General features: G+C 51.4%; 1 protein-coding gene across 9 annotated transcripts in view; it reads right to left on the bottom strand.

Annotated features, from left to right (window-relative positions):
• The window catches only part of Ralgps1 (Ral GEF with PH domain and SH3 binding motif 1), a 232,807-nt gene that overhangs the window by 6,055 nt on the left and 212,217 nt on the right, over positions 1-14,535 (bottom strand). For 4 of the 9 annotated variants that reach the window (XM_026778124.1, XM_026778140.1, XM_026778127.1 and 1 more), the window contains 5 exons: positions 6,557-6,640; positions 5,374-5,479; positions 3,820-3,912; positions 3,551-3,656; positions 942-1,777 (listed from right to left, as the gene is read on the bottom strand). In XM_026778124.1, the coding sequence (XP_026633925.1) occupies positions 1,578-1,777; positions 3,551-3,656; positions 3,820-3,912; positions 5,374-5,479; positions 6,557-6,640 (589 nt within the window). In that variant the 3' untranslated portion in view covers positions 942-1,577. Of the gene's footprint in view, positions 1-941; positions 1,778-3,550; positions 3,657-3,819; positions 3,913-5,373; positions 5,480-6,556; positions 6,641-14,535 lie in introns of those variants that run through there. The other 5 variants (XM_005346022.3, XM_005346024.3, XM_026778131.1 and 2 more) reach the window with 4 other exon arrangements.

The following is a 14,535-nucleotide window of genomic DNA, read 5'->3' as shown; positions in this document are numbered from 1 at the left end:
TTCTTGCAGCTGTTCCTCTCCTGAGTGCATCCTCACTCAGGCTCCCCTTGCTGCTCTGGCTGAGACTGTCTCTCTCCCCAGCCAGGACCTCCCACGTGTGGCTAGTGAGCTTCAGTGTGCTGTGCTAGCTCAGGGGTAACAAAGGAGCATGGGGCTAATGAGGCCAACCTGGAAGACCCAGCTTTTCCTCCTGACAAAGCTTGCTGTAGCCGCAACTTTGTTCAAGCTTCAGCCTTGTTCCCTCTGGTTGCCTTGAGATGGCAGTGGCCCAAGTCACAGATCCTCCCAAAACAGAGATGGGCAGCGATGCTGATTTAATACGTAGAATACAGTAAGTAAACTAGGCTGCAAGTGTAGCTCTGTGGCAGAGCAATTACCTAGAATGCTTGTGGCTCTGGGTTCAACCTCCAGCACTGAAAATGACTGTCTATTCATCTACCTCACAGACAAACGCATATATGCAAACACTCTAAAACTATAGAATTATACTCTCTTGTATATCATTGTAGAAGTTTTACATGAATATGCTCATATCCATACAGGAAATATTGACATAAATTTAAAAACAAATGAGATCATCATCCTTGCCTATGCCACGGCCATTTGGACCTCTCTAGACCCGCTGCTATCTTGCTGATGGCTATCTGGTGTTGCTGAGGAATCTCTGGCAGGCTAGAGGTCTCTGGTGTTTTGTTTTTCTCATGAATGGTGACACAGTGAGCTTGCATGCTTTAACATAGAGTCTTTTGTTTTGTTTTGTTTTGTTTTTTGAGACAGGGTTTCTCTGGAGCCTTTGAACTAGCTCTGATAAACCAGGCTGACTTTGAACTCACAGAGATCCACCTGCCTCTGCCTCCTGAGTGCTGGGATTAAAGACGTGTGCCACCATACAGGGAGTATGTCCTACAGCCCCACAGCCCCACAGTCCCACAGCCCTACAGTCCCACAGCCCTACAGCCCCACAGCCCCACAGTCCCACAGGTGAATCCAAGTGTAGCTTACTTTAGGCCGCCTTGCAGTTATTAGTGCTGCTCACATGGCATGCGGGAAGCAGGAAGTTCCAACCTACCTCCACTTTGTGCTGAGGCTGGAGGCTGCCATTCCTGCCACAGGCTGAGCCAGCAGGGGCCCTGCTTCTGGCTCTCTTACACAGTGACAGGGACTCTCAAAAAAAGTGGAAGTTGGAGAGCTCAGTTTGGAGCTACAAGGTCAGATGGGAATCAGGTGACCCTGAGTTGGGTCCCAGCTCCACACTCATTAACTATGGGACCTCACTTTTGAGCCTCAGGCTCCTTGGTGTACAATGGAGACAGTAAGAGGACCTGTGTTATAAGGACATGGGAAGACTCTGACAATGGCTGCCTGTGGAACCTTCTGAATGATGGCTGACAAGGAGAGGGGTAGGAGCGCAGAGGAAGAGGTTCCACCAGTCTTGCCTGGCAAATGGCTGGCCCTAAATGCCCTAATTGGTAGTAGTACACTCGCCAGGGTAGTGGACGGAGAGACCTATTAGTTATATTGGGGTATTCCAATGAAGTCAGCTCCGGGGAACAATCTAACTAGATGCTAGAGCTAAATCACTGGCTGGTGTCACACTTGCCCCGCACTGTCCCTGACTGGGTATGTCTGTGGCAGTTTCTGCACTTAAGGGTTTCTGGTGAGAAACAGGATCTGGGAGACGTTACCTGAGGCCTGTTGCTTTTACACGCATCATCCAAGTGCTTGTGCCACAGTATCGCGTGAAACCGGGAGCCCGTCTGGAACTTGTAAACATTGCCTGATGGGGAAAGGAAGCCCTGGTTAAGGATGCACAGGAGGGCTGGTAAGTAAGAAAAGATGCCACAGTCCAGGGTAAGCAGGTATCTTTGGACAAGGTTTTGAGCACTTCTCAAACCAATGTGTCCAAATGTATGAGGTACAAAGAAAATCACCGATAGCGAGTCTTTGCATGTCTCTGTACCCACATATAGTACCCAGGGCTGGTAGCAGGTCTAATATCACGCAGGGATTTCAAGATGAACACCAATGAGGTTCTGAGATGCCTGCAACCATGCATGCTATGGAAATGCCTCTCATTACTCCTGGGGACAAAACTCACAGTAGTTCTGAAATTCTGTCAACTCATGTTCATATTCATAGTAGAAGGAAGACACCATTATTTGTAACTAAAGACCAAGATATAATTTTTTTCATGTCCAGCTGATAGACCTATTTAATTCTATCAGCGGGCATTGCCCCCGGACCTCATGTCACCTTTCCCTCTGCCTGGAGGTACTGCTTTCATCTAAGACAGTGCCTCACAACTTGAGGGTCACGAGTCCTTCGGGGTCGCATAGCAGGCATCCTGTATATCAGATATTTACATTACAATTAATAACAATAGCAAAATTATAGTTAGGAAGTAGCAATGAAATACTTTTATGGCTGGGGTCACCACAACATGAGGAACCATATTAAAGGGTCTCAGCATGGAAGGTTGAGAACCACTGCTCTAGGCTTAAACAAGAGTGGCCTGTGGTTCCCATGGCCACAAAGGCTCACAGTGGAGCTTGTGTGGACATAGCTGTCTTTCTTCCTGATGAAAATCACTGGTCCTGGCCAAGGCTGCTGGGGAAGACGCTCCAGTGCTACCTGAGTAAAGGACACCTGTGTGAGTAGCAGACATGCACTAGTTTATCCCAGTTTAGAGCAGAGAACAGTCTACTGCCTCTATCTGCAGAGCTCCTGGAGGCAGCTAGGTGCCTATATTTCTCAGCTGTAAGCATGAGAACATGACACTTACAGTCCCCTGGTCTGTACTGCTATCACCCTTCCCAGGGAACTTGCTAGAAATGCATAGACTTGGTCTCCACCCAGATCTACAGCCCCAAAATCTGAATCTCAATAGATCCCAGGATGACCGGCCTGTGCTTGAACCCTGTACTCAAACGTTCCTGTCAGTTAGGTGTGAGCACGTACAAAGAGTCTGCTGTTACAGCAAGCTCACGTGCTGTGGCTGTTGGCTTTTTGTTTGGTAACTTGGGCTACCCAGGAAGCTGGCTGTAGACTGCTGGGCATGTTAGTGAGGTCCCTGGGTAAGACGGCACCGGAACCTTTCCCTCCTCTTAGCAGGCAGGGCCAAGGGAGGATGGAAGCCACAGGGACCGAGAGGGAAATGGGGAACATTGAGTTGGAGCTTTTGGAAGTTGCACAGGTTCTTCTGAGCTGCCCTTCGACCTGGACACTGTGCAGTCTCACAGTAAAGCTATGCCTGAAAGCCAAGCCCCAGACTATTCTGGCCCCAAGGTTTTTCCTCATCTAGCATTGATTGCTATTTACCTAGACCCTTGGGATCACAGATTGAGGAACGATAGACCTACTAAGTCAAAGGCTAGGCCACTCTTATGGCTCAATGGGAACATCAATCAGAACTAAAACAGCACTAAAGACTAGACTGGACGCCAGGCAAACCTAGCGTGAAGGGAAGATGGTGAACTCAGAGCTCCCAGAGCTCCAGGGTGTGTATCTGGTCAGAGGGGGAAGAGAGGTGCTGGCTCAGTCTGCTGCCCACCTTTGTCAGGGTTATTCAGCTGGAAGATATCCGGGTGTTCAGGGTCATCGGGCAGCTGCACCATCCAGCCTATGATGGAGACCTTCTTTCCAGGTGTAGATTTATACTAGGAAAGAGCAACAAACAACTGGGAGCTGGGCCCACACCCTGCCCTCAGCAAGGGAGACTAGTGTGGGCTAGACAAGTGTCCTGCCCACCCTAGCCCTTGCAGCCACAGGGGTCACTCCACTAGAGGAAGTACAGCAAGGCAGTCTTTTCAGGGGACTTACGTGTTTTCTGTCTGTGCCCCGCAAGGACTTGGCTCCATAGTATAGGAGGGTGGATCCTGAGAGTACGACCCAGTACCTGGTCCACGAGGACAGCTGCAGAAGTGTGGGGAGGGAGTGGCTTCAGGCTGCCTGATCATGATATGGTTATCCCCATTTATGCCAACCCAGCCCCCTCACTTTCTCTGGCCCCCTGCCATCACTTTGTGGTGCCATCTCTATCCAGCTCCAGGAGATCATTTCTCCCCTTTTACTTGTTCCTTTCTACACCTTGTGCCTCAGTGCATAAATTCTATGTATTAGGGGAGTTGGGCCCCGCAGTGTTCCAGGAAAGAAAGGCATGCTAAGCTATGCCAAGTTGCCGACTAGAAATTGAATGCTTGCAACGGGTTTTTCTGGACAGACTGAGAGCTGAATTTTGAGGGCTTTCTGCTGGCTGGGCCAAGCTGGGCCCTTCACTGGAACTCTCCCATTCTGGGAGGAAAGGACTGTGTGTGCCTCCCGGGAGCAGGTCATCTGGCAGCAGGATATAGTCCTCTTCCTAGTGGGAGCAGCTGTGTCAGTCTTTCAGGCCTTAATGACACCACAGGATGCACAGCAACAGACACGCATGCTCAAGTGAAAAAGCTCACAGCACATTCACCCCTACTGTTTGTGAGGAACGCGGAATTCTGGTCTCCTCCATTTCACTTGAAAATGCTAGTCCCTGGCCATGAGACTGCTTAGTGGATGATGGTGCTAACCTAACGATCTAAGTGTTATCCCTGGGACACAAGTGGTAGAAGTGTCAAACCAACTGGTGTGGTTTGCCCTATGACCCACTCTGTACGTGCGGGTGTGGGATGGAGAGGGAGTAAGTCTATACCATGGGACTGACTTGGGGCCCCATGCCATAGGAGGCTTCGAGTGTAGCCAGAGCTGGGGTGGAAGCTCTCCACCTTATCCACCATCCCAACTATCCAACTGGCAACTAGAGACAGACACTCTAGAGTGCCTGCAGGGGGCAGGTGACAGGGCCCTGGCATCTTCCCGGCAGGCGGTATCTCCAGACAACTCTGTGGCGGGACAGATGGGCAGAGCAGATGCTGTGAGGAGAGGCAGCTTGAGGATGAGATTGCTACACAAGGAGCTGAAGCTCTGTCATGTGGGGTCATGGTGGCTGTGACATGAAGGCTGGTGGCGACCTGAAGCAGCTCCTGACACCTTGTCCCATGCACTTCCCACTGGTGCTAGTATGCTGCCAGGGAGTGAGGCCTCTACACAGGAACACCACACAGCAGCCAAGGTACTGCAAGTCATGCTGCCTCCTGGGGCTGTGCAATCCTCTTCCTTCCGAGTATCCAGGCCTCACCTGCTCTCCAGACCACCACAGCTCTGGCACTCTGCCACAGATGGCCTCCAGGAGGAGATGAAGCTTCATCTTAAGTCACAGACAGAGAAACTGAGGCCGTTTTCCCCTCAGTGGTACAGTCAGGGATAGGAGTCTGGTTGGCAGATCTCTAGACCAGGCTACTCCCTGAGCCCACAATGCCTCTAGTGGGTGTATGTGTGACTTACTGCAGGCTTCCGGCCTTCCTTGAGCAGGGTTTTCCGTCTCAGAGGTCCCTCCATAGTGGGTACAGTGGCTGAGCTGCCCACAGTACAGGTGCAAGGGCTCGTGGGGCTGAAGGGAGACTGTCAGTTAGATACGGTCCCAGAGCAGCTGATACCTGATACCCTCCCACCCACTATGTCTTCCAGCTGCCTCACTTGTGAGTCTTTGATGTCCACATAGTCAGAGGTCTCCCCAGGCTGGGTCAAAAAGCCATCTAAGAGCAGGGTAAACTCCCACAGAGAATACCCACCAGGTTTCCATGCCCCGCCCTACCCTTTGCTTCTTCCTAGCTGCTCCCCACACTCATGTCTGTGAAGCCTGAGCTCTTGCAGTCCTGTTCCGGCAACCCCTCCCTCATGCGAGCAGGAGAATGCAAAAGTAGATGGGTACAATGGAAACGAGGGACAGGAGCCCCACACTGCCATCTGTCCTCTTTCCTCCTGGCTCTTCTTGCACCCTCTCCCTTGAGATCAAGTGCTGTCATAGGTGACAATATTCAAGTTCTGTCTTGTGCTCCAGACTTTTGTGCTGCTGTTTACTGGATGTCCACAGGCACCTGGCTCAAGTCGGTCACCAAGCCATGTTCTGCAACCTAGTAAGTCCCAAGGATGTAACCATGTCTGATTGTCCATCCTACCTCTCTGCCAAGGCCACAACATCTTTCTTTGGATGATAGCCTAATCTGTCTCTGGTGCCTGCTTCCATTCCTGCCTCTTCCCATATACTCTTCATCCACACAGTTCTTATTCTCCACCGGGCCTCTCCCTGGGGCCTGCTGCTCCCGAGAGGCAGGTAAGGTCCTTGTCCCTACTGAATGTGGCTCTGCCCACCTCCCCAGCCTCGCCTGAAGCCCCTCTCCTCAGATGTCTCACAACGCAGTGGTTCTTGTTCTCACTGAGCCTCACAGCCTCAGTGTCTCTGACTGGGAGCTCTGGCCCTGTGAAGCACCTTTCCAGTTATCTGGCTAATTCCTATCTTCCTCCAGCATTATTTCCTCTACTGGTCCCTCCTCTCTCCCAGAGGGCCCCATACCTCTCTGGAGCAATGGGAGCACCAGGCAGACTTATGATCCACTTGGCACAGAGCTTTTCCCCCAGCAAACACTCCAAAGCTACCTGTCAAGTGAGGACATGAACAAGTGTGTACCTGTAGACACAACTCCTAGTTCTGGGAGAATTCCGAACTGGAACCCGCCAGTTGGGCCCCAGTGTTGCGTAGAGACGTCCCCTGCTTCAGAGGAAAAGGGGTGAATTTTAGTCACAGTCGGGAAAGACCAGCTGATCCTGAAGGAGGTAGGAGCAAAGACAGTAAGGTCAGCCCAGCCCCTCCCCTCTTCCTCCTTGGGTTCCTTGCACCCACTGCAAGCATCACATCACACCTGGACAGGGAACCCTGTCCCACATCTCCATCTGGGGAAGCTCCTGGGTCTCACGGGACTAGTTCATAAGCATTTTGACTGTTTACCCTTCTTCCAGATTCTCCCATGTGAGTCTCTGAGCTGTTTAACAGAAATGTCATGTTGTCCACGGGGTTCATGTTTAAAGTATACACAGACATAGAATGGTGAGCAATCTTGCACATCTGGCCAGGCCACATAAAATAAAGCACTATATTCACCAGGCTGTTTCTGGATCATGTTGCTGCACTTAATCTTTGAACTGGCTCTTTGCTGACTCCCGTGTCCCTGAAACTGCCTCTGGAACTTGATGGCATTGAGGACTCTGGTTCTAGGGCCTCCCCATGGGCTTGGCCTAGCTTCACTCTCACCTGCTCCTGAACCAGGAACCTCTCTAGGGGTGTGTGTCACTTCCAGCTCCACCTCTTTAGTGGGGGAGCACACACTAGCTTGTTCTATCCTTTCCTGACCCTGAGGCATACTCTGTCTCCACCTACAGCTCCTTTGCTGGATGGCCAGCCGATGACACAACTGTCTGTATAAAGTCCAAGTCTAGACTTATTGTTCAGATGTGCTCTGTTATCTGCAGCTATCCCTGGGCTGTTGCTTACTGCCAATGAACACCCTGACTGCAACCATGAATATTGTTATCAGCTAAGAAGAAACTTCTGATGGCCATGTTGAGTCTACTGGACAGGGGCCGAAGTTCAGGGCTGGTCATTTGTTTGGAGGCTCCAGGATCCTCCTGTTTATCCACCCCTGCTCTTTAAATGCTTGTTACCCCAAGTCCTCAAGGTACCCCAAGTCTTAGGATGGTCACAGGCTGACGCTGCTCTACTGTGTAGTGCTAACAAGAGAACTGGTACACTCAGCGCCCAGCCCAGTGACCACACTGTTCCCTTCTCTTCCAACCACAGCAGGTTGGCTACACATCCATATACCTCTTCCCGAGATCCACGCATCTGCTGTATTTGCTGACAGGTAGAACATGTAGATGTCACCACCACTGACCATGCCTGACACATGTCCAACCCCAGACCAGGGTAGCAGCGGGGTAGGGCCTAGCCCTTGCTGAACATCCCAGGCTGCTGTCTTCCCTGGCCAGCAACAGGAGCTGGCTCTGACCACAAAGGTTTCTGAAGTGCTGTCCTCTGGAGCTCTCTTTGTTGTTAGGACATGCCCTTCCTCCAATGGTCAGGACTCTGGCAGGAGCAGAAGCCCCCGTCCACCAGCCCCTTGAAGGTTGTCTCCCTGCTATTCTAGGGTGGTAGGAAGGTAAGACTGTCTGAAGTTGCCAGTCACTCAGGAGCAGGGTGGGGAGCAGGAGCCCTTTCTTGACAGATGTTGGCAGAATGAACATCTGCCAGAAAGCAGCCTGCAATCCACTTCTTTCAAGTAGTCCAGTTTGGAGGCCCTTTGCAGAGGAGAGGTCCAGTGTGAGGGACAATGTATGCACAAAGACTCAAGCGCTAGGTGCTCATCTGCATCGGGCCCCTGTGCTCACACTCACCGAGCTCGTCCAAGCACCATTATATTATCCTTCCCAGACGGAGAAACTGAGCTTCAGCAACGAGGAACTTCTACTTGTCCAAGGTACAGCCCCATAAACAAACTGAACCCAGGTCCATTTGACTCTACAGCCAACCCCTCACTTGCCAGGAGACTCAACTTTTTATAACTGAGAGGCTGGGGCTGGTGTGGTGGGGACTACACTACATTTGTGTGTGTCTTGCTAACACTCTACTCTCATAAGTGTTGCTGCTTTGAGCATCACAGCTTCCACATGTGCCCGTGTCCATGAGGCTAAAGGGCCAAGACAGTCTGAAGTCTGAAACTCTTCTCAATCCCCATGCTCTGCAGGGGGCTGCCCAGCACTTCAGAGTCACTGTCTTGACAGCTGCTTACCATGTGCCACCTACCTGCTTCCAAGAGCATCCACACAACCCTACAGAGGGGGTGCTGCCCTCAGAGCTAAAGATGAGAACACAGGCTTGAGGAGACACTGGCCTGCTGCTGAGATGGAAATGCAAGCATTCACAGAGAAGGCCTGCTGCTGCCATGGGATGAAGGGCCTCACTGACCCACAGGGTGGATACTACAGCCTATCCCTGGAACCATGTGGCAAGCCCAGGTGAGGAAGGGCAGCACAATGGTGGCCTTTTCGCACCTCTTAGGAGACAAGAGCCAGGGCAGTATCTACCCTTCTCTCCCTGTGAGCTGGGAGATGGGGCTTGGAGGTAGCCAGGTTCATCCAGCACAGGAGCCAGACAGCCTGTTCCCTCCCCCACTGCCCTAAAATGACACAAAATGCAGAACGAATGGACAATAACATCTAAGGAGCCCTAGAAATCCTAGGCTCTCTCCTGGGATTCCCAACTCCAGAGTCACAGGCATCTTTCCTAGGATCATTCTGGGAACATGTAGCTGAACACACATTCAGAATGGCTCTGAGGTACACCAGACCAGAGGCTCATGGGACGTTTGCTCTAGGGAAGATGTAGGCAAGCAACCAGACAGACAAGCTTATCCAACAGGGTTCATAAGACAACGATGAGGACAATAGTGATGGTGATTAGATGAGATGGCAATAAGGAGGTGGTGGAGAGAATGGTGGTAGTGAAGATGGGATGGTGGGTGCCAGGCAATGCACTCAGCAGTATTCTTCACTGTCTCGTTTAACCTACTAGGTAGGCACTGTTCCTAGCCTGCCTTGTGCATAAGAGACTTGCAGATGGGGACTCACTTGCCCAAGGCCACAACACTAGAAAAGGAAGCCAGGTGGAAGCAGCCTGTACAGCCCCATGAGCACGTGGGCTGAGCAAGGCGTTGGGTCCTAGGCTGGCATCAGGTTGTGGGCATCTCAGAGTTGGAATTCATAAGGCAGCTGCCTATACAGAGTACGGGGGAACAAGAGACATCTTAGCTGACAACTGTATCTAGGCCCTAGGAATCTTGGTCCTAGCGGAAGTCATCCCCCACATCACTTTCCTGTCTCAACTACACAGTGCCCCACTGGGAGTGATTTGTGGAAAAGCCCTCAGGGTGCTGTGCACCACAGCACTTACTGCTCTGGCCAGCCCTAGAGGAACTGTTAGTCCCATTGGTCACTCTCATCTGAGGGTAGGAAATGCCAGCCTAACTCCTGATGAACCCTGGGATAGCCCTTCTGGCAACCCCATTTGAAGACCCTCTGCTCTCCTGGCGCACATGCCCTTTTTTGGGGGGGTAATGTCCTGGAGTCACTAAATGAGTTCCTAGGAACCATACTGGTAAAACACTGCATGTTTCGCTCCTGGCCACTGGGACTTAGGTCAGGCTGGAAATCTGGCCCAGTGGCTGGGAAAAGCTACCCACTTGGGCCTAGCCACTGTACGGCATCCAGGACGTCCAGAAGTCTGGTCTGCAGTGGGAACAGTGTGCACCACAGACATGTAGCAGGAAGGACAGGCAGATAGACAGGTAGGCTTCTCCATTTCTAGTCACTGGCTCTGAACGAGTCAGAGATGGAGAAGCTGTGGGTTCTCCATGAAGCAGCTGCTGACTGACAGGACCCAGCCTTGACTGCAAAGGCCAAGGACAGGGTCAAGTTCCACATCCAGGCATCTTTGCCTGTTCTTTTCCAGAGGAGTCTGCCAGGAGCCTCACTCATCTCTAAGGGAGTGAGGCAAGACACAGTGTCTTCAGAGAAGCAAACCAACCAACTGGGCAGAGAAGCCCAATCCAGGCACACAGGTGAAGTTAGAATTCAGGGGTCCCTAGTGAGGGATGAGAGCCCGGGAACCTGGACCTTAAGTTCTGTCACTCACACACATGGGGCACAGCACAGGCAACCCCTAGTTCCAGAGCTGGTCTATTTCTCTACCAATACTGCAAAGCTTGGGGCTCAGGAGATCTTGGCACACCCGGAGCATCTCCTCAAGTCCTCTGACTCTAAGGAAGGACATGCGCATGTATTTCTATAAACTGTTCTGGGGGTGGCAGATGTAACATTCTGTTACTACTATGGCTCCACCTGCTGGCTGCTCTTGTAAGGATGGTGGGGGAGTCCACTAGCTAAGATCAACAGGAAACATCACCCAGGGGAGGCTGCACCAATTATCTTCCTTGGTACCTACAATCACCCACAGGCCAACTACCTTCAGAGAACCCTCCCCAGGCCAGTGCCCCCTGAGAAGCCAGTCCATACAGACTCCACGAATGGCCATTTGAGGAGTGTCTCCCCATTTGAGCCCTTGCCTCTGTAGCTTTCTTGCTAGACAGGAGTGCTCACTAGGGTGCTCACACATCTACACCAACTCCTCCAGCAACAGCTCTACATATGCTAAGCAGTGAGTCCCCAGCAGAGGGACTGAAACTGTCTAAAGCAGTGGTGCCAAGGGAGCCAACAGCGTAAGTGGCCCTGACATTTCCTGGTCTCGAGAGAGCAGGACATATTATGGAGGTCACCTTTCCTATACAAGATCCCCAGAAACCCTGAGCACTCGTGTGCACCTTTCCCACCCCAGGTCATGACTTAGAACTAACTCTGCATCCTCACAAAGGCTCACCAGGGTCCTCTTTAGCAAACTCTCTCAGGTCTGAACCTGCAGCTGATGCAGGTTACCCCACTGCATAACCACTGTGCTAGAACCATGTGTATGGGGTATGGCTTCCTTAAGGCTCCATGAACCCTGATGAATCCTGTGTACCCACCCACTGCAGGGATGGAAGACAACCCTATGAGGGGGAACAGGGAGGGAGAGGGAGAGGGAGGGAAAGAGCACGAGCTGCACTGCCCTTTCCTCTCTTCTACCCTCTCCCACTTAAGGGGCTCAATCCCTTGAGGGGCCCCCTCTCCTAGTCTGATAACCTCCCACATGGCAATGTCCAGCTGGGAAGAAGGGATGGGGAGGATTTGTGATGAACGTTGACACACTTGCATATTGCACTTATTCAGAAAGTCAGCGATCATTTCTGATGACATCTTCTTTAGGAATGTTAAATGCTGGTTTTGAGTAGAAAAGACAGACCAATACATTGTGAAGTTTGGAGACTACGAGGGTGGCAACCCTCAAAAATCCTGCAATGCAGAGACAACCAAGATGAAGGACCCTGCATGTTTTCATACTTCTGACTCTATTCACCTCTATAACCCATTTCATTTGTCTTTAAAAACCATTTGAAAAAAAAATACTTTGATCCTTAAGCTGATATTTCTGTTTTCATCTGAGAGCCCAAACTTGCCTTCCAACGGTAAGTATAAAAGTGGCCCCTGACTAAGCCCTGAGGCCAGCTGGCCTCCAGAGCCCAAGGCTGTTAGGTCTCTGGAGCCTGAGGTGGTCTGGAACCCAGCCTAGTGCCAGCCTCCAACACTACTCTCCAGTCCATTTAGCACTGTTGATTCAGATTGCGGGGCTCCCTCTCTTCCTCATGGAGGTGGCATGCTAGTGAGGCTTTCCTTCCACCTTTGCCCCCGCAGGTAAGAGCTACTGCTGAAGTCACAGAAAAGTAGGCATATCCCCACTCCACTCCGTGATGAGACTACTTCATTCTCACTCTGGGCCTTGAGGATGGGGAAGAGGCCTTAGCCTGAAAGCTAAGGAAGACCAATGAACCTCCCTGGCACGGCTGCCCATCTCTAGCCATGAGGCCTTTGAACTTGCCAAGGGCTGGCATGTATGTGGGGTAGGAAGGGGAATAAGAGAAGTGAGTCCCCTCGGCTCCCTGCATTTTCATTCTAGTATACAGCAAGAACAGGGCTGTTGCCTCTGTAGCAGTTCATGGTTCTCTGGGTACTCCTGTGTCTACTTCAGGGACACACTGGACTCATGTGGCCTGGGCTCTGGCTCATTTCAAGAACTACCTCTGGACCCCATGTGTGTAAACTCACAAGATGGGGCTAAATGACCCCATTGCTGGCAATGAAAACTCTACTGCCCCACTGCTCACTGGGACATTAAAGGTGACTCAGTTGTGCCCTCAGGCCACCAGAGCCGTGTGTGTGTGTGTGTGTGTGTGTGTGTGTGTGTGTGTGTGTGTGTGTGTGCATGCGCGCTCATGCTGCTCAGGAGTCTCTCTGCCTTTTACATTGTTGGTATCTGGCTCCGTTTCCCTCCCCAGCCTGGGCAGAATTCAGAAAATCCACAACCAGTGCTTGGGGGGTTCTATGTGATAAGGGGCTAGTCAGTCTGATATGTCCCCTGAACTCGAATGCTGTGGGCAGAGCACGCTGCCCCATACTAGCATGCCCTCCTCATCCTCGAACTTTTATTCCTTTGAGTGAGCCCAGCCTCCTTCCACACCTTTGCTCTCCATCTTCCACCTTTGCTCTTGCAGGGTAAATACATCTTACAGTATCTCTGAGGACCTGGAAGGGAGGCTCTTTCTGGCAGATGCTGGCCTCTGGGACCAGTCACGGGGACACCTAGAATCCATCTCCCTATTAAGAGCAGGAACATATGGTCTGGAAAAGACCTGGGAGTGCACAGAGGACCCAGTGGTGCTGAGCATTTGGCTTCCTGAAGGTTAAGATGAAGGAGATCCACGAAGTGACCAGATGGTGACTGTACTGTGAAGAGAGAATGGTGCTCTGCTGTGCCCAGTCTACAGAAAAGCCCAGACCACTGGCACGTCATTGGGGAGCAGATTCTTAAAAACAGGCACAAGGGCTGATACAGGGTGGAAGCAGACATATAGCTGGGACACTGGCTGAGGCTGGAATCAGTTAGCTTCCAGTTCTTCAGGACTGCCTAGGATTGGGTCCTGATGAGAGGGGACATCATAGCCCACTTCTAAAGCAAGTGGCCTACCCTGCTCTCCTCAGCCAAGATCCCTTCTGTGATGAGGAGTTCAAGGGCTGCTGAAGGCATGGCTGTTCAAAGGCTATTGGAAGCTGGGCTGGGCATATGCACAGAAGAGCCAGAAGGAGGCCAGTGCTCAGAGGAGAGTCCACTTGAGAGCATCTGCTACAGACATTCAGGTGAACAGTGACCTAGACTGCAGTGGTCAGGACTGCATATAACACCATTTCCACTAGGAAAAGAATGTTCCTTGCTGTCCTCTTTCTCCTGGCCCCATTCCAGTCACAGCACTCACAGGGCCCACGGGTCCATGTGGCTATCATGTAGGCAGCAGTGCTAACTAAGCAGGGACTGAGTGACTGATGAGTGAAGGAAAGAATGAATGAGCGAAAGGACAAACAACAGAGGTACACACAGGGCCAGGTGTGCTACTACAGATCTTAGCGCCATGCCTAAGAATGCCACTGGATGGTAGCCAGGGGAGGAGCTGGTTGCTTATGGCCTTCTTTTTCAGGATGTCCCCAGGAATCCCCACTAGGACCAGGAGTTCTGGAGTCTGACCCTTAGGGCTATGGAAGAGCACCAAGGCTGCAGGACACCTATACATGGGTAGTATCCAGACAGAGCCTAGCACATGGAATGCTCAGCCTGGGCCACCACTGAGCCTCTCTGTCCTGTGGAAAGTGTTCAGATAGGATGATTTCTTCTGGACACTTTTCAACGATAGGAACTGAAGCTTTAGCTTCAGAGGAGTGTGTACATGCAGAGGTGCATGTGTGTGTATGTGTGCTTTGTGTGGTGTAATGTATCCTTCATGCATGTGAATGCATACACCCATGAGTATATGAGTGAATTGTGAATGTGTCCACCTGTGTGCATGTGTGAGATTTGTGTTTAGTGTGTGTACACAGAAGTTTGACAGTGTAATTGTGTAACTGAGTATGTGCATT

This window comes from Microtus ochrogaster, chromosome 4 (genome assembly GCF_000317375.1).
Source record: "Microtus ochrogaster isolate Prairie Vole_2 chromosome 4, MicOch1.0, whole genome shotgun sequence".
NCBI lineage: Eukaryota > Metazoa > Chordata > Mammalia > Rodentia > Cricetidae > Microtus > Microtus ochrogaster.
Note: the sequence above shows the minus strand (reverse complement) of the source record. Positions and strands in the feature narration are given on the sequence as shown.